This window comes from Phaethon lepturus, unplaced genomic scaffold (genome assembly GCF_000687285.1).
Source record: "Phaethon lepturus isolate BGI_N335 unplaced genomic scaffold, ASM68728v1 scaffold13766, whole genome shotgun sequence".
NCBI classification, from domain to species: Eukaryota; Metazoa; Chordata; class Aves; order Phaethontiformes; family Phaethontidae; genus Phaethon; species Phaethon lepturus.
In genome coordinates this window covers 14661-34867 of record NW_010548398.1, presented here as the reverse complement: position 1 = coordinate 34867, position 20207 = coordinate 14661, and the positions used below count along the sequence as shown (strand labels likewise).

Genomic DNA, 20207 nt, shown 5'->3' with positions numbered 1-20207 from the left:
AGCAGGAATTAATATTTTAATGAGACTTCCTAAGTGCTCTGTTAAACAAGGCTGCATGTTAAAGGGACAAGCATGAAAAGAAAAATGACAGCTTCTGTCCCTATGCTGCTAAAATCTGTAAAAATAGCTGAATTTTTAGAAAAGCATGACAAAATCAGTTTTCTATAATCACACCCTTGTGCAGCAAACACATCATCTCCTGATAGAGCTACTTTCCTGTAAGACATAATTAGGAATGACTCTCTAGAGGTTCTGAGTGTCCTTCTCTTTGTCTCACCAGAGGTAAGGTTCCCATGAAATATTCCCCCAGGTGAAATAAATATAGCCATGCCTCTTGCTCACTCAGAACTTCTAGATGAGGTTTTCTGGCCAAATTCCAAACTGAGTAATTAGATTCTTCCTAAATACATTATTTTGTTGCTTTAATTGGACATGGTATTCTGTTTTTCCTTTGCGGAGTGTTACTGTACGCACTTAAAAAGATGCCAGCTACTCTGTGACTGCAGTCCTGTGTTAAAAGAAACCATGGTCTAGGCATCCTAGCATAAATTTTTTTGCTTTCCTACAGCATCTTTCTCAAGATCCTCAAAGATCTGGCCTCAGGTGGAGGTGGAGCTGACACAGATGTGCATGTCTATGCTGTAGTCACACTGTGCATTTTATGCTTATTTGTTTTGCCTTCAGATACCAAGGCTGCTGAGGCTAATGGAAAGGGACTCATTCATTCCTAAATGCCAAAGGTACTAACAGTATCTGAAGAAATAAGCAATCTCTGCAGCTGGATTCTGTTTTATGAAGATACATGTTTTATATGATGCTGGCTCATCTCTCTCATCAGTGGTAAAAGGAATATAGCCACTTACCTGCTTGAATGTGGCCTCAACAAGATTGGCTGGAAACATGTTCCTAAAAATGAACAAATAAAAGAATAATTTCTATGGAACTGAAAACAATTTCTATTTACTATGTCTTGGGTCTCCCATGATAAATCGGTTATTCACCCTCCTAGGGAGCAAGGGCTGGACGAGTGCAGAAGACTGCCACTTTCTCACACTCATGCAATACAGCTCTACCTGACTGAGCAAGGCTCAACAGACAGACAGTTCCTCAGAATTAAAGTTTTGGGACTTGCTTCTAAATACCTGGAGCGAGACCCAGGAGCTCTAGTTTCAGCTTCTGGCTCCGCCACAGTCTCCATGTTGTAAATGGGGCAACATAATTGCTATCAGTCACTCCCTTCCCGATCTGCTAACTGGGGAGAAGAATATTCCTTTATTGCATGTTTGGTCTTCCCTGCTTAGATAATGAGCTGTTCAAGACAGTGTCAGTGTTCAGAGATGTATTCCTGAGATGCCTGGATGCTGTAATCTAGTTTGGGACTTCTAAGTACTCCTGTGAGATAATTCATAAACTGTAGAACCTGATACACTTTCATCACTAAAATTGTCAGTGATGTAGACTTTGCAGTGGTTTGGTCAAGAACAGTTTGCTTTTCAAAAAGAGGATCTCATTCCTTATTAAAAGAACTGAGATAGAGCTGTACAGTCTCTGCTAAATTTTGTTTTGATATGGTTCTGAGTCTTCAGGACAAGAGTCTGAAGTGAGGCCAACAGCTTCATCTTTGCTCACAGCTCAGCTACAGAGCAAGACAATGACCCATACACTGTGAGATCTGCTGTGATTTTTAATTCCAACATTTTTAATTCCAAAAGGGAGTCTTGCTGTCATCTTTTCTGACTTTCTGTGTATCTCAGTCCATAACATTTCACCCAATAATACCTGGAGCTAGTTTATAACTTCAGTTTGAATTAGATTACTCCTTTGCAGAAAGACATGCAATCCTAATTTGAAATGGAGAGCACACCCTCTACAGGCTTCAAAGAAGAATCATAGTATAATTGGGCAAAAAAGCTAAAAAGTCATATATTTCCATGCAGCATTTGGGGATCAGGATTTGACCTGATAGGTCATTTTCATAACCAATTTATTTTCAGCCCAAAGCTTCTAACCTAGAGGCAGAAGACAGTGACAGCAATCAGAAGATTGTGACAACAATTATATGCTTTCATATACATAAATTTATGCAAGGAGAAACTCCTGAATTCTCTAACGAAAAGACTTTTTATTCAAAGTCCCGCTCAAGCCCCAAGACAGGACAACACCTAAGTATATGTGAAAAACCCATTCTTATTCCAAAGACAACTGCTGTATATATGAACAGTTAAATGCATACTGAACTGAGACATTTTCCGGACACAGTCTCCTCGTTGCAGCAGCTAATGGAGTCACAGCAAAAGCATGCTGTGCAGCACTCGCTTAGAAAAAACAATTTTATTGCTATTTTAAGTGATCATAATGTGACATTACGGTTGCACTTAAAATTATGAAGTAGAATCTGTTTCAGTAGCATCAGGCACTCAGGACAATTGCTACAAAAAGATAATTAATTATCCTTTTCAGGGTAAAGCAGAGGGAGAAGAATTTTAATGAAAGGGTAGTAGTACTGGTGAATGATTGAAACAGAAGATTGAAAATGAGGGGGTTGTTTTGGCCTGCTGTGTGAGAACAGACAAGCCACATAAAGGCATCATAGGTCATTTTGGTAAGGCTGTTGCTTTAGGGCAAACTAGTGTTACACAGCCAAGTTACTACCACGCAAGATACGAGGTTGATGTGCAGCACTTTAGTTACTTTTCTTTAACTGTCCTGGCCCTTCCTCACCTCAGTGCAGGCGAGACAGTTCAGATTACCTACCCCTTGCAGCCTGATCTGCTACCTGGTATTCCTGTGGGATAACAGCATACACTAGCTGTGCTCTACACTGCAACATCTCCTTCCATTTTACCAATCCTGCTTAAGAGCTCTAGGTGTGATGATGGATGTGCACTACAGGGATGTTATAGCAGAGAGCAGCAGCTTTGGCCATATAGAATCATAGACTCATAGAATGGTTTGGGTTGGAAAATCATCTAGTCCATCTCTCCATATAAGGTTATAACCAAATCATAGCAAGGTTTGGTTAAATTAATGCAGTCCCTTTGTACACACTCATTTAATTGGAGTGATTTAGCTTAAGACACTTAAGACACTGTGTAGTGATGTGCTTAGCCATGAACAACACTCACTACACCATTGTAAGCAGTGCTGTACATCTGAGTGCTGTGCTGCTGTCAACAGAGCTTTCACCGTGGTAACAACAGCACAAAGCACTGGGTTATCTCTGCAAATCATCCATAAAGCTGATGATTCCCTGGTTCAAATGTCAAATCTGTAGCCAAAGCAAGACACAGACAACAGCCAGCTGTGCATCGCTTTCCTATCAGATGCAGACACAACCTTCTGCCTAAGCCCTTGGCTGACACAGGGGACAAACCAAAGAACAGCTGTATGGAGCTGGACCTGGGAAGATGGAAAGGATGTTTATAGGAGGGGGAAGCACTAGAGAGAAAAGACGGTTACTGCATTATTATGCCTCATAAGGGAATTCTGATTCCAGATGGTTAAAAGCTTCATTAGTATTAAATTGTCTTTGTTTTGTGATTTGAGATGATCAGATGAAAGTTGCTACAGGAGTGCACAGTGCTAGTGTGGTGATTGTGCTCTGACCTGCTGTGTGAATGTGAATTATTCTGAAAGTATACATCCACATTGGGGATTCCTGCACAGCTCTGAATATGAATGTCACGTGTGAGCCATATCTTTACAAAGAAATATGAATTTAATTGCTGATATTTTCCACTTTCTCCCTTAGTTTTATAGTCCTAATTAGTAGAATTAAGAACAAATTAAGACTGCTCAAGAAAGGAAATATCATATGGTTAGTAGCTAGATTAAATGTTAGACAAATTTGTGGAGGATTAAAGCATTTTATTTTTTTATCACTCTTTATCCCGCAGGAATTACAACTACCCACTTAATACTGGATGCTGGAATTCTCCCAATATTTTTTAATATATTATGCACTGTGATCCAGTCTTTGAGACTAGTCTTACCAAAGTTACACAATTTATCTAGTGAAGGGCTGACCTGAATGTGTTTGCCAGAGCTTTGGCTTATTTTTTACTTTAAGCTGGTTTACTTGGATTGAAAAAATCCAGTATTAGCCAAAATTTAGTTTTGTTAATTAAAAACATTCAAGAGAGCAATTGATGCATGAGAACTCTAAAGGACTGAAAACAAATAATGAGAAGAAAGTATCAAACTGTCACCTAGAGCTGGGAGATGACTGGGAGTGTTTGTGGTTCAGTCAGTCCTCTTCAGAAACACTTGAGAAATTCTTGCTTTAGGGGTATATTTAGCTGCATGTTAATGTTTCCAGCCATGAGCTGGATGTTTGGCAAGGATCTCCTGGGAATGTTTCAGAACAAGAGACTGAGCTGAGGCTGGTAGGGGGGGATTTGACTTTTTACCATGGAACTGGGATAAGGAGGGCTGGTGGGATCCTCACCACTGCTAGCCAGCCTGGCTGCCTTGGGGCAGCCCTTCTGTGGGTCTCTTACCCACCAAACTTGAGCACTGGGGTGAGACCTTCAGTCTAGCACAAAATTCAGACACTTGCATTTGCCCAAACATATTACAAAATTGTTGGCAGGGTGTTGCAGCCAACAGATTTAAATGTGGTGTAACGGAAACTAGCAGTTAGTTAATCCGATTGGGCCAGCAGCTCCCCTTGGCAACTAACTGTAGACTTCAACCACCCCAACATCTCCTGGAAAAGGAGCATGGTGAGCTGTAGGTAATCCGGGAGACTCCTGGAATGCATTAAGGGTAACTTCTTAAACCAGGTAATAGACAGCCCTACCAGAGGGGATGTGATACTGGACCTGTTGGTCAACAATGCTAGTGAGAAATTGGTGACATCAAGATTGGAGGCAGCCTGGGCTGCAGTGGTCATGCACTGGTGGAGTTCGCAGTCCTGAGGGATATGGGGCAGATGAAGAGTAAAGTCAGGATGCTGAATTTTAGGAAAGCAAAATTCCAGCTCTTCAAGGAGATAGTCAATAGGACCCCCTGGGAAACTGCCCTCGGGCACGCGGGAGCAGAACAGATCTGGCAGATCTTTAAGGATGCTTTCCACAGAGTGTAAGAGCTCTCAATCCCCAGGGGTAAGAAATCAGGAAAGGAAGGCAAGAGGCCGGCATGGCTGAGTCAATACTTGCTGGGCAAACTAAAGGGCAAGAAGGAAATGCACAGGCAGTGTAAGCAGGGACAGGTATTCTGGGAAGAGTACAGGGATGCTGCCTGGTTGTGTAAGGATAGGGTCAGGAAGGCCAAGGTGCAGCTGGAGTTGAACTTGGCAAAGGATGCAAAGAATAATAATAAGGGCTTCTACAGGTACGTCAGACAGAAAAGGAAGGTCAAAGAAAGCGTATCCCCCTTGATGAGCAAGACTGACAGACTGGTAACAACGGATGAGGAGAAGGCTTAGGTAGTCAATGACTTCTTTTCCTCAGTCTTCACTGGCAACCTCTCTTTCCATACCTCTTGAGTGGGTGGGCTACAAGACAGGCACTGGAGGAGCAAAGTCCCTCCCACTGTAAGAGAAAATCAAGTTTGAGACCACCTGATGAACCTGAACATACGTACGTCTATGGGATCTGACAAGATGCATCCCAGAGTCCTGAGGGAATTGGCTGATGTAGTTGCCAAGCCACTTGTCCACGATATTTGAAAACTCATGGCAGTCAGATGAAGTCCCTGATGACTGGAAAAAGGGAAACATCGCACCCATTTTTAAAAAGGGTAGCAAGGAGGACCTTGGGAACTAGTGACGTGCAAGCCTCACCTATGTGCCCGGGAAGATCATGGAACAGATCCTCCTAGAAGCTATGCTAAGGCATATGGAGGACAGGGAGGTGATTTGAGACAGCCAGCATGGCTTCACCAAGGGCAAGTCCTGCCTAACCAACCTAGTGTCTTCTATGATGGAGTGACCACATTAGTGGACAAAGGAAGAGCTACTGATGTCATCTATCAGGACTTCCGTAAGGCCTTTGACACGGTCCCCCACAACATCCTTCTTTTTCTCTCCTTCAATTTTGAGAAATTGGAGAGATACAGATTTGATGGTTGGACTGTTGAGTGGATGAGGAATTGGTTGGATGGTTGCATCCAGAGGGTAATGTCAACGGCTCAATATCCAGATGGAGATGGATAATGAGTGGTGTCCCTCAGGGGTCTGTACTGGGACCAGTACTCTTTAATACCTTCATCAATGACATAGTGGGATCAAGTGCAACCTCAGCAAGTTTACAGATGACACCAAGCTGAATGGTGCAGTTGACACGCCTGAGGGATGGGATGCCATCCCGAGGGACCTGGACAAGCTTGATGAATGGGCCCATGAGAACCTCATGAGGTTCAACAAGGCCAAGTGCAGGGTCCTGCACCTGGCTCAGGGCAACCCCTGGTATCAGTACAGGCTAGGGAATGAAGGGATTGAGAGCAGCCCTGCTGAGAAGATCTTGGGGGTACTGGTGGATGAAAAGCTGGACATGAGCTGGCAATGTGTGCTCACAGCCCAGAAGGCCAACCGTATCCTGGGCTGCATCCAAAGCAGCGTGGCCAGCAGGTCAAGGGAAGGGATTCTGCCCCTCTACTCTGCTCTGGTGAGACCCCACGTGCAGTTCTGCATCCACCTCTGGAGCCATCAGTGCAGGAAAGACATGGACCTGTTGGAGGAGGTCCAGAGGAGGCCACAAAAATGATCAGAGTGATGGAACACCTCTCCTATGAGGACAGGCTGAGAGAGTTGGGGTTGTTCAGCCTAGAGAAGAGAAGGCTCTGGTGAGACCTTATTGCAGCCTTCCAGTCCTTAAAGGGGGCTTATAAGAAAGATGGGGACAGACTTACTAGCAGGGCCTGTAGCAACAGGACAAGGGGTAATGGTTTTAAACTGAAAGACAGTAGATTTAGACTAGATATAAGGAAGAAATTGTTCACCATGAGGGTGGTGAAACACTGGCACAGGTTGCCCAGCGAGGTGGTAGATGCTCCATCACTGGAAACATTCCAGGTCAGGTTGGACGGGGCTCTGAGCAACCTGATCTAGTTGAAGATGTCCCTGCTCATTGCAGGGGGGTTGAACTAGATGACCTCTAAAGTCCCTTCCAACCCAAACTATTTTATGATCCTATGATTCTATGATCTCTGCCCACCTATCTTCCAGGCATCCAGCCTGCAATCAGATTGGCCCTTGCAGATCTCACCTAGCTTTACTGGAATTCTGGACAAGATAAAGATCTACCCACATGGATCTGGTATCAGGACCATAAAGTGAGGCTGTCTCTCTACTCAGAACAGGCACGGTGTTTATCACTGACATACACTGAATTAAAGACACTGTCAGTACGTACAAATTAATAATTCAAGCTGAGCTATTCATTGCTGTCACCATTTATAAATGCTGTTGTTTTATTCAATTAAGAAAGCTAAGCAGATAAAATACTTCTAAATGTCTGGCATTACTTCCAGATTGCTTACAAGACACAGGACACAAAATAATAGTGCAGGAAACTTAAAGTGATCTGGCATTCATTTTTCTAGTACAAGCAACGTTGTCTCTAATCTCAGTGGCACATTTCAGCATTCCTAGCAGAAATAATTTCACATAATAATAGGGAATTAAATATAGTGAATAACAGTGAGTGAGGCTGGTGTGGAACATAGATAAATTTAGGTCTATGACAAGGATATGATTGTAAAACAGGAACTGAGACATACAGTTTCTGGTTACATAAAAAATTAAGAGTGAAATACTGTCTGCCCTGAGAAAGAACATTTCTCAGAGCATCTTCTGCTTCAGGAATTCTGCCAGACAGAGCAGGAGCATTCAACACAGGCTAAAGGAGTTAATGTGCAGGAAACTTCAGTATCACCTCAGTGAACCTTCTACAGACTGTGAGCTATTAAGCCACAGCTGGTACAGTATGCCTGGGCTGCATTTGCTGTGGTAGCAGCACAAATGGACAAGTGACCTACTAAACACCTTCTTTGACTACATCTTCGACTACATCCTGCTGTGATGCACAGGCTGGTTCATTCTACTAGCAAATTTTGGAGTCCTTCCCTAATTCTGTATGGGATAAGAGGATTCAGATATAAGGATGTATTGAGTTAGAAATGCGTATGTATGTCTAAGGCAACATGTGTTCTGCAATCTGATAGCCATGGAATTTGAAGAAAATCCTGAAGACTTGTATCAAGTATAGACAGCACCTGGTCTAAGGAGCAACTCTGAGTGTGCAGCTTCCCCTTATACGTAGGACTCCCTTAGCATCTTACCACTGGCAAAAGTGGGAGGTCCTCATTCCTTCTCCGTCATCTCCCAGCAGTTAACCTACCAATTAACACTATGTGCTTGTTTTTGCTCCCCTTTCTGCTTTAGGAAGCTGAATTGTGTTAGGAAGCCATTTTTCAGCTCAGGCCATGCCTTGGCACTGCCCCCAGGACGTGGGAGCCCTCTTGCTCTCTTTGGAAGCTTGCTGCCTCTGAGAACTACAGTAGTGATACAAATATCAGCACTGCTAAACTGTTTTACTGCTCATGCTGTTAGCTGAATTGTCCACAGAACAGTAGTCTACAGCTACTGGGATAGCCAGTTTGATGGCTGTTGGGTAACTTCTAATAGAAATAATAGGCCAAATTTTGGTTGCAGTCATACTACTGAATATCTGAAATACTCATTCTAAGTCTTGACTACAACATCTGTTAACTCAAAGCATTCAGCTTTTGCAGATCTTTTTAAAGAAATTAGGCCAGCTGCTCTAGTGTAAGAGCAGCCACAGGTATGGCAGATGTTGTTTCCTTGACTGTGAACACGCATTCCCTCTGGGACACTCTGTGCTCTCCAGCAGCAATCTGTTTTTTCCCTCAGACATTGATGTTATCAGTACCTAATCCCTGCCACATCAGACAGTCTTTGGCTGCAGTCTCCCACGCTGTGGAATTAAAGCCACCAGACTGGGTTTTTGCTACATACACATCCTTGTAATATTTTATTTGCCTATATTTGCACTGGGCATAAAACAGCTTTGGACACTCTGCTCTCAAATTTGAACTAGCATAGCTGAGCTTGCAAGAACATTGTTTTAAGACTGGGTATTTGACAGTATTCTAACACTTCAGAGTTTGAGCTCTTACCCTGTCATTCTATAGAGCACAGGTACAGAGAGAGTAAAAAAACGGAGTCCCATTAGCTTGATATGACAATGGTAAAGTTTCCAGATTTTACAGCTGTTCACAAGAATGAACAGCACTGTGGCTCCTGAGGTCAGATGCTTCACCTTTCTCAGTGACATTGTCTTAATCTCAAAAAATAATTTGATTTTGCTGTCCTCCTCATGATTTTCATCATCAAAGGTATATATTCCTGACTACTGTTACTGTGCAACATGAGCCACAAATCCTGTCCTCAGCATTATAGGTATACATCTGAAGTAGCTTCCTGCTGGTGTCAGTGGGCTCCATCAGGGTTTGCCCTCCCAAAATCAAGGGCAAAATGTAATTCATCAAGACTGAACAAATGACCTATCCCAGGGCCCACAGAAGGATGCATCCTGCACATCAGTAGTCACCTCCAGTGCCTCATCTCATTTCTCAGTATCACTCTTACTACCTCCTGCTAAAAGGACCAAAGAAGGCTTTTGCAGAATTAATGAGGCATTTAAATCCTCATTTTTGTAATAAAAGATATTAATAGAGTGCAAAAATCACCAGTTGGGTCTAAGGCATTTGCAGATCAGAGCAGAACTCATTGTGGAATTTTTTTGCCAAACACATGGGCTTTTTATCTGTCCTGAGGGTGACACTGTTGCGTGGTCTTTCCGTTCCAGTAAGGGTTCTGGAGGGTGAACCTCCTTACCCTGCTACTTTTGAAAGAAAAGGTCCTGACAAAGCCCCAACAGGGCTCTGGCTTTCTGAGAAAATCATTCTTTGGAGTGTAAGCACAAATACACCACATCTTTAGGAATCTTGAAAAGGCTGAATCATATCAAAGGTAGCATGACAAGCCCAACGCATTTCCACTATGGTTCCAGCAAGGCAAAGTTATTTCATAAAAAGTATGCATTTACACTGGAAAGTGTCCAGGCCAGTTGTCAGGAGGATGGATGATTTATTCCCCTTTAGGGTTGAAGCTTTCCTAATGCAGTTTTAACTCCTGGCCCTCATGCGCCTCCCCTCTGTGACTAAGGCCTCCTGACCAGAGAGCAGAAACTGCTTCGTAGTCCATCGCCCAAGTGTTGTTTTCATCATGGAATTATCTTTTTTCCATGTTGGTTTCCTTTTTTGACAAATAGGAATAACATATTTAGGGGCTTCAGAGTCCTTTGTAAATACTTGAGATTCAAGTTTCTGTGCAGCTTGAACTGCTTAAAAATTAACCAGAGGCGAACATCTGGTCACAGTGCAGAACAGTGCTGGCACCAGGCTGGTTTTGTGAGATAAAAGAAAACTGGCAATCTGAAATGAGTAAAAAGTGGTAGTTTGCCATAGTGGACAGAAAAATATTTCTATCATAGTACACAGTTGCTTTTGGCAAAAGATACATGAATGTAGGGCAAAGTTATTTAAAAAGTTCTTTTGTAGTTTAAACCCTAGATAATTTAATGCAGTCTTAAATATCTTATTGTGTGTATATACAATTCGGTTTTCAGCTGTAAACTTTTAAAAGTCTGATTTCTGATTCTGCACAGCCTGGACTTTTTCTAAAATACAGCAGATACTGGGTTTCTCCTGCCCTATTTTCAAGAAACATAATTTCTATAAAATAGAATATAGCCCTTAGCTTGAAAAGAGGGAAGGGAAATGATTTTAAAGAGTGCTCAGGATTCCAATGAAAACATAAATCCTCTACAGTGTTTATATCCTCTTCTAACTATTAGTGTTATTAAAAAAAAACCTCTCTTGGTTAAGCCAGATTGAGTTTCCTGGTACCTGCTATTAAATTGAATGCAATCCTGAATATTCAGTAGTAAAATGCTCTGACTTATCCTTCCAGTAAACTTCAGAAATGTACAAATTTGTGTGTCATGGCTTAAGGCATGATTTCATCCTGACTGTATTCACTGAATTATTTTATTTGGAGCTTTTGAACCGAATAAGCTTGCCATGTCATGCTGTCTGGTTAGACTTGAGAAAGATTAAAAATGTATGTGAACCTTGTACTTGCTGACGCACATGCAGTCAGCCTTATATAAAGCAGGAGGGTGAACCCCCAGTTTGGCTGGGATTTGTTTCCTCATGTGAATGTTTGTAGTGTTTGCTTGTTTGTTTTTATCTCATCAGCCAAATTTTGTTTCCCTTGGTGGCAAAAGCAAGTAGCGTGATTTAAGTTGCAACAAGATTTACCCTTCTAAATCAAAGGTATTTTGATAACAGCAGCAGAATGTGGTGGAAATATTAACTGCTAGTGTAAGCAGTGTGGTCCTGAGTCATATATGTTGTTTTACAACTGTTCATCCCCAAATTATAGGCATTTTCTATTCTGCTTGTCAGATGAATATACGTTGCAGAATTAGACAAACCTAGTATTTTAAATTGGATGCTATTCCTGTAAGTATGTCCTATCTTGTCCTTTTGAATAAAACTGAGAGTCTGAATAATTTTTAAAAATTGATATCTTGCCTTTCTTAATTTCTTAACTCACAAAAGGCTACTAGTAATTCACTCTTTTATCTTGGGGGACATAATATAGAGTTAATTCTGACAATTCACACAGGAAAAAGAAGCTAAAGATGTGTGTTGATTCATTGTTATTACTTCCACTGAGGTCCTCCAAAAGCCACATTCCTCAAACAAGACCCCTACTAGGTCTCGTACAAGCTGGGAATATTTCCTCTGGCACCACAGATTTTTCTGAACAGTCCTCAGTGAGGTAATTTCTTTTCCATGTGTCTTTGCTCTCTAGCTGTAAGAAAGGAAAATGGTCCTTGCCTACCTCACAGAAGTATTGCACATCATGAGAATAAATCCATTAAAATTCATAAAGCACCAGGTACTTCGGTGCATTAAAGAGAACAAGATGATCTTTAGCTTGAGGATTTATAGTCTTAAACATGGAAGAAAATATACTTTCATGAGCCTTCCAGTGCTTGCACCAGAAACCTTGAATATAATTAAGGCAGATTTGTATATCTGTCTCAATGTAGTAATAAAGTAGCAGCTAAAGAGAGAAGCACCTTCAGAACAGCATCTCCTGCACAGCTTCAGACTCCCAGTTGCCTTCTGAACTACTTGTCCTTAGCGTGGATCCCGGCACACTGCCGATAGAGGGGGGCAAGTTATAGAAGGCGAGATTCCTGCACAGGTACGAAGGTGAACTACCTAGTTAAATGGATATCTTCCACAGACAGCAGAAGATGTATTTGGTTTAAAGCTGGATCAAATTAAAGCAAAAACTCAGACATTTAAGGTCAAAGCAGCACTAAAGATTTTAGGTATAAAGACTGAATACTGAAGACACTTCCATTATGCTGCATTCAGTGGCCTCTCTGTCCAGATTGAATCTAATAGGAAGTCAGTAGGGGCGGATTCACATCCACAGATCTTGTCCCCAATCTCTTGGGGTTCCCTTTAGGAAGGAAGTCTTTCAAGTACTTCTGTTTAGCGTAGCAAAAAATGGTTGACTTGTGGATACAATTTTTCAGGAATGAAATTCAGTATGTTGATGAGATTATGTATGTCCTACTTGATGTGAGGTTTAGAGCCATTTCAGAATTATGCAGTTCAGTATCACTGTTATGTCCTAATCAAGTCATATACACTGGAGGTTTTTTTGCTTTTTTTATGTAACATACAAATATTCAGGGGAAGCACCATCTGCAAAATAATGCAAAATAATAAAGTGATTATTGATTAATGTTGCAGGTGTTCAGGATGACCATGAGGCTCTGCAGTAGTTCTTGGTTTCATTTATTGCTAAGTCAATACATTCTCTAACTTCTGATTAAAACCACTTCTAAATGCAAAATCCTCACCCAAAAATTCCAGAAATTCAATTTCTATCAACATCCTCCCTGCCAAAAATTCCAGAACTGACAATGTCATATGTAACATTTCAAAGTAGCTTCAAATCTGAAATCCGTGAGGGTGAGTATGTGTATCACCATACCAAGACTCATGCTTTTAAAATAAACCCCACAATTATGTCACATATATCATCTCTCCACTTGTACATTTAGCATTCATTTGCAGTATACCAGATGTTTCCCATGTAAACTTCTGTGCACATATGCAATTGATAAATTGAGAGGAAATTAATGAATTGAGAAGATAAGCCAATCTGGGTCTAAAAAGATGGTCTCCAGCTGTGAATGGAAGTGATTTTTCATTGAGCTAACGGATCAGCTTTTCTAGCTCAAACCAGCAGATACATCATTACATTTAATCCAGACTTCCACACAGATATTTAGGATTTTTGCAATTGACTTCAGCAGAGCCAGGATTTCACCCATAGTGTTTGCCGAGGCTGAAAGCCCATTCCCCACAGTTGTGTTACTTATTTATTTAGTAAATGTGGTTATTTCTGTAGTGGAGGAATAAAAACTATCAGTGTGTGCACTTGGGGAAGAAAGATTGCAGCTGTGACTGCTGCTTAGCACAGCAAAAGGAGAGTGCTTTATTCTCTCTTTAAGCTTCAGTAATGAGAGTGGCTCATTGGCCTGTCGTTGTTGTCACCTGCCCAAACCAATGAAGACTTTAAGGTTTCACAGACCAAAAGCACATGCCTAGTTGGAAACATTAATACCTGAAAAATGCATGCAAACTATTATAATTTGCTCAGGTAAATGTTTGTAGGAAGTGAAATTATAGATGATATTTGCAAATATTTACATCAGGACATAATAATTTACCTGCAGCGAGGCTCAGCAGAATAAAGTGTTCACAAACCTCACCACAATCTGTGGTGTACAGGGACTAGTCAGACAGAGATGAAGAGATTAGATTGTAACTTGGATCTCAGGTTCCAGTCATAAGGACATCAGGTTGTTTTATGCAAGCATAATACTATAGAACTGAATTTAAATTTTGCATGCCCCAAGTACTTTTCATCTGACTTATCTCCATGAACCAGCTTACTCTGGGTCTCAAAAAGCAGCTAGGCTGGTATGAGGAAGGAGATGAGAACCTGTGGCGAGGGAGATCCTTTCCAGAGACAGCTGAAAGGTCAGTTTGGATGTAACATTGCACTGTTTGTCTCGCTATGCCTTTACCTGTCTAAGACCAAGGCCTTAGAAACAGCTCAGCATGCCAGGAAGCGTTTCCAAACACTGTCGCTATGAAGAAAATCATTAAGATTACATTTTTCTTAAATCCCCTTTTACTTCTTACGCTACTCTGTCATAGTAAGTCAAAGTTCCAGTAACTTGCTCAGTTCCTTCTTCTCGGTGTAGTCCTTTATGCAGCAGAAACAGAATAATGTGACTTAACATTATGTCACACACGCACACTTGAATTCCACTGCACATACATCATGGCAAAGTCACTGGGGAGATACATGCGCCATGAAGTGGGCATCTTCCCATTGCAGATGAAGATGGTGGTTTTGTAGAAAGCTACAAAAAAGTGTGCACTCGGCTGCTTTTCCATGACTAATACAATTTGGCCCATTCTCAGTAAGACATTGATGCAATAGAAAAACAGGCGGGTTTCAGATGGCCTGGCTAAGTGCAACTTGGAGGAGAAAAAAGAATATTTTTATAAGCTTTTCATCCCCATTCCTTCTGATCTGAGGTCCCATTAACTCTAATTAAAGTACTTGATGTGCTGATGCCCTGTCAGGGTCAGGAATTTGGTTTTTTGAAAGACAAACTGTGCAACATTTTTAATTTTAATAAATCAAACTCCAAAGAGAACTTTTTGTGGTTTAGATACACACTGGGCCTAGATACCCCTTGCCCAATATGGTATGAGATCACCAGCTTGAGAAACTACCAAAAAAAGGCAAAACTTGGTCTTTCTGCATAAGCAAAATAAACCTGAGGCACATACTAAGTTCAGTCAGGAAACTAATCCCACTAGCACCTGAAATGTTGAGACAAAGAGGGATATTCAGGCAAGGCTATAAAAATGCCATCAGTGCTTTTAAGAATTATTTCCTGAAAAATGTGGATTTCAGTACTTAAATATAAGGTTTTGCCTATTACAACTGTCTGCCCTCATTTAATACTGTCTTGGCCTTACTAATAGATTTCAGATGAGCTCCACAGGCTACATGTGATTCTGTAAGGGTAAAAAAACCAATCCTACCCCAGTGTTGTTAGTACTTCCAGTACATGTGGTGGCCATGTATTTAAATTTTACTAGAAATAGCCAGTATAAACATCTGAAAATTTCAAAATAATCTTCTGAAATGTTATTCATTCTTTTTCTTGATTTAAACAAAATTTTCATCCTTAGGTTCAGAACTTATGCTCAGGCCACAGTTCCTCATGTAGTTATGTACAAAACGTTGCCTTCAGAAATCAGAAAGAATGAATGTAGTTACCGGATTAAGTCAAGCAGTGCATCTGCAGAGCTCATGATGGGCTTTCCACCCTCTTCAGTGCTCTCCTTCTGTGCCGCTCCACCAGGATGGATAATGGAGACCATAATTATTCCTACAATCACAGCCACAAATGTTGTCCACAGGTAGTAAGTGACAGTTATGATACCTAATCGACTGGACGTCTTGGCATCCAGGGCTGCTAGGCCAGACATTAAGCTGTGGAAAGAAAACACAACATATATGGTATCTTTTGCATAACATTAATGCAGCTGAAAACCTAATTTCCTAATTATTCCAGTTTACCTGCTTCTCTCAGTATTGCCTGCATATCAGTGTTTTCAGAAGCTTGCCAGTTACACTAAAGCTGTAGCCTCTGTGTCTAAAAGGATGTTTCCCAATCCTGCTTACTTGAAGAACTTGCAAGCTCAGGCTGCACACATGGGGATTGAATCCTATTGACTGTTCCCTGAAGCTTAAGGGATAGTTTTACATAACCTACATGCGTGATGGCTCAGTTCACAGGAGCAATGGCAATAATCAGTCATAAAAACTTAGGTATGAAACTCTACACATAATTTAACAGAATCATAGAATAGTTCAGGTTGGAAGGGACCTCTGAAGGAAGGTCAAGATTCTTACCCCTTCCTGTGTGAAGCCAGACCACAACTTCAAAATCAAAAACACTAAGGGGAAATTTTGTCATATAGTCCTTTTTTTTACCTAAAAGAATAACTTTTCTTGTCTTTCTAAATGAATACAAAGCACAATATTTTTGCTTTACCAGGGGGTACACTGCAGAGTGGCCTGTGATTCCGTGTACCTCCAGTTGAAGTGGAGACAGTGTACGGTGTGCAGAGGAAACTCCTTCATGAACAGGTGTGGCTGCACAATGGCGAGCAAAGAAAATGCTATGGTTACTTCACTCTTTTCTTTTCCTTTTAGCTCCCTGCACACCACTGCCAGAAGATGACCAGTAGTCATCCTCTTGCTTGTACAGCTTACCTCTGCCAAGCTATAGAACTCTCTGCCAAGGGCTTTATCTCCTGCTGACCCTCTTTTATAGGCAAATTAGAGCACGGTTTGGTCCCTGAACTTGCTCCAGGCTGCTCTGACATGGACTCTGATGATGTTTCTAAGTGACCCAAGGCTGAGATTTGAGGTTCCAGGGACACCAGAGTTGCCTGGGGCTTCTGGCTTGTATCAGAAATAGTGTGGCCAGCAGGAGCAGGGTAGTAATCATCTCCCTGTCCTTAGCACTGGTGAGGCTGCACCTCGAATATTGCATTCAGTTTTGGGCCCCTCACTACAAGAAAAACATTGAGGTGCTGGAGTGTGTCCAGAGAAGGGCAACGAAGCTGGTGAAGGGTCTAGAACACAGGTCTTATAAGGAGTGGCTAAGGGAACTGGGTTTGTTTAGCCTGGAGAAGAGGCTGAGGGGAGACCTTATCACTCTCTATAACTACGTGAAAGGGGGTTGTAGTGAGGTGGGCATTGATCTCCCAAGTAACAAGCGATAGGACAAGAGGAAACGACCTCAAGTTGCACCAGGGGAGGTTTAGATTGGATATTGGGAAAAATTTCTTCACCAAAGGGGTTGTCAAGCGTTGGAACAGGCTGCTCAGGGAAGTGGTGGAGTTGCCATCCTCGGAGGGGTTTAAAAGATGTGTAGATGTGGTGCTGAGGGACATAGTTTATTGGTGGACTTGGCAGTGTTATGTTAACAGTTGGACTCGATGATCTTAAAGATCCTGTCCAACATAAATGATTCTGTGATTCTGTGAATAATTCTCTGTAAACTCTTCAAAGCATCTCTGGCAAACTGCAGGTGAAATAAAATAACACATTTACTATTTGATGTGCCCCACTGCCTACCTCTCTCATCAGAACAGAACCTTTTATCAGGCCTTTCCTGATAGTCATTTACTAAGCTGCACCTCCTTGATTGTGATCTCCTTGATCTCACTCTGCTGAGTGAGGTTGCCTAGAGCCAATGCTAAAGTGCAGCTTAACCTTTATAGTAGATTTAATGAAATCAAATGGGTGGGATTTAGTGCTCAGGTTCCCGCTATCCACTAGATTAATTAAGAAAATGTATTGTTTTTCTACATTGCCAATCTCTCAACTAGCATGGGTTTTGTTAACACTATAGGAGCAAGAGGAAACATTGGTTGCACTGTAATATGGATCATTTAGAAAATTACCATCTCAGTAACTCTCACTCTTGTAATACTGTTCTTCCCTCTCTTCTATCATTGTATTTGATAAAAATTCCACCTTTCTGCGTGTCTGTAAAGTACTGTGTACAAACACAGCGCTACATATTAAGAAAGCAGTAGCAGCAATGATACTTGGTTCCTTGGCATTTCCCTTGGATGGGTCCATACAGAAAAGTAAATATCTAAAATTTTTTTTTATAAAACAGTTGAGTTAAATACATTCATCTCAAATTAATGTGTTAATTTTCTGTAAAACAATGTCTGTGTTATTATTAGATTTTTAAGACTGACTCTTCTTGCAGGCTGAGGTTTCACAGGCCATTGAGGCAGTTCAACAGCTCCTTGACGCCCAAAGAAGATACCTGTATTGTACTAGACTTCCACACTGTTCCATCCCTCACCCTAAACTTCCCAGAAAAAAAGGAAGAATGAAAATCAGATTGATTTTTAACTAGCTGGATGTTTTTCATGGTAATTTTCAGTGTTCTTTATAGATACATTACGCAAGAAAACAGACACCAGTGTTATGAAGGCCTGACTGTTGACCAGCAGATCTGTAAGTTGTAGGTAGGACACCATGCAGACTGATTACTTGGGAGAGGGCACTACCAAGGAGACAGACAGTACACTTCTCTACCTGGTACTGCCCTGAAGCCACTACCAGCGTGGTAAAGCCACACTGTTTCTGTTGTCCTTGATACCATTGGGTTGTGTTTGTTCTACAGAACAACGGTGAGATGAACCCTGCACATAGCGCTTGAACGGTCTTGATTGTTCACCTGAGAAGTATGTCCAGAAGTACTTAGGGACAAAAGTCCTAATTAAAGTTGTCCAGTGGTTCGTGTGCCTTTGGGGGTGCTACCTCAGCCTCAAGACATTGGGCTGTTAGGATCTGGGAGGATGTTGTGCAGCTAGAGTCTAATCAAACACTGGCTCTTAGGTGACAAATCCTGAGGGGGCTAATAATGAGATTGCTCTGTCTTGGGGATATTCATTAACAAGATCATCATCTGTAATGAGATTATCCTGTCACCAGATAAAGTCATGCTCTGTTCATGCTGTGATGAGAAAGTCCTCAAAAGTAATTAACTATGGAGGTGCAACAGAAGTAACTGTGGTGTGACAGAAGCATGAACAAAGGTCTGGGTTCAGACAAAGCCCTGTGTTTTTCATGGCCTGCAATGCTCAGTTTTAAGAAGGGACTCGTGGAAGCAGTTCTCCAAAGGCTGTGAAGTAACACTGGTCATGTCTTTTTAAGCAATTGGCCAGAGTCGTTTTCGGAAAGAAATGCTAGTATGAGACAGTAATCACTCATTAACCATTTTTTTTAACCATAACTCATTAACTGTTTTTCATTTGGCTTCATATGTTTGATGTCAGAGGGAACAGGACAGAAAACATAAAAGATTAAGAGCCATATCGATTATCACAGTTATTTTATGAAGTAATACACAGTTACATCAGAGGGGTTCCTCACCATTGATCTCTAGAGCTCAAACATTCACATAATGTAGCCAAAGAATTACAAGAAAAAGTACTTTTCTTATTTCCTAGGAATAGGGAAGTCAGGAGGAATAAGCTTCCAGATGGTTTAACTTAAGATCACTGTATCATGTTCAGGTTTTCCCTTTAAATCTAAATTTCATCAGACACTCTTGGCTGCATAAAAACTTCCCCAATAGTTTTCCAAGCTGCTTCTAAGACTGAACAAAGATGTTGCAATGCCATCCACTACTAGACTCTCATGAAATGGAATGAAAACCAGTGTACCTTCAGTTCTTTGTCAAGCCTCAGAATCTGGTTAGGCTTGAAATAACAGGACAGGTATTTGATTCCTAGATAAAAATCATTTGACTTACTATGTAGCTAAGTAGCTTCCACATGTATATTTCATGCATAGCTTCCATAATGTGTTTTAATGATTGCCAAATGGACAAAACAGGATCAAGACAAAGAAAAACAATCTGCAGCTTTTCTGAATAATTACAGTACATCTCACTCATTGAATCAGTCTGGCAAAAAAATTTCCACACAGTCTAATTTCACGTCCAGGGACCATTTCTTAGTTTGTATAGAAAAAAAATTATGTCAAGCTTAAGGCTTCCAAAATATATGTTAATGAGTTTTGGATGAGATATTAAATCTTGTAGTGCAGGATCTAAGCGAAATCTCTGATTACTATGATTTAAGAGGTTTCTTGCATCTTGCTTTGAAAAAACTGGTGCTGAATATAATAACAGACACCATAATAAACTAAGTAGCCCCATGGCCTCTATCTCCTGCATAGATTGTTCCAATTATATGTAAAAATTATCTTCCTGTGGCTTTTCTTTCTGCTGTCTAGAATAATCTTTTTTTTTTTATTCTATCTTATTTATCCAACAAATCTTGGATGAAATTGTATATTCTCAAATACCACACATAATTTGAAGAACAGCCTCCAAAATTGTTGTATCTGCTGTGTATCTGTGCAAATATCTGTCCTATGGTCCTTATATGTCTGT

The 20207-nt window shown here is 41.1% G+C and overlaps 1 protein-coding gene across 1 annotated transcript in view; it reads right to left on the bottom strand.

The window, feature by feature from the left end:
* The window catches only part of LOC104623011 (excitatory amino acid transporter 5-like), a 56753-nt gene that overhangs the window by 23294 nt on the left and 13252 nt on the right, over nt 1-20207 (bottom strand). Inside the window, exons 3-4 of the mRNA XM_010289952.1 lie at nt 15488-15703; nt 864-906 (exon numbers count right to left, since the gene is read on the bottom strand). Of these exons, the coding sequence (XP_010288254.1) occupies nt 864-906; nt 15488-15703 (259 nt within the window). The remainder of the gene's footprint in view (nt 1-863; nt 907-15487; nt 15704-20207) is intronic.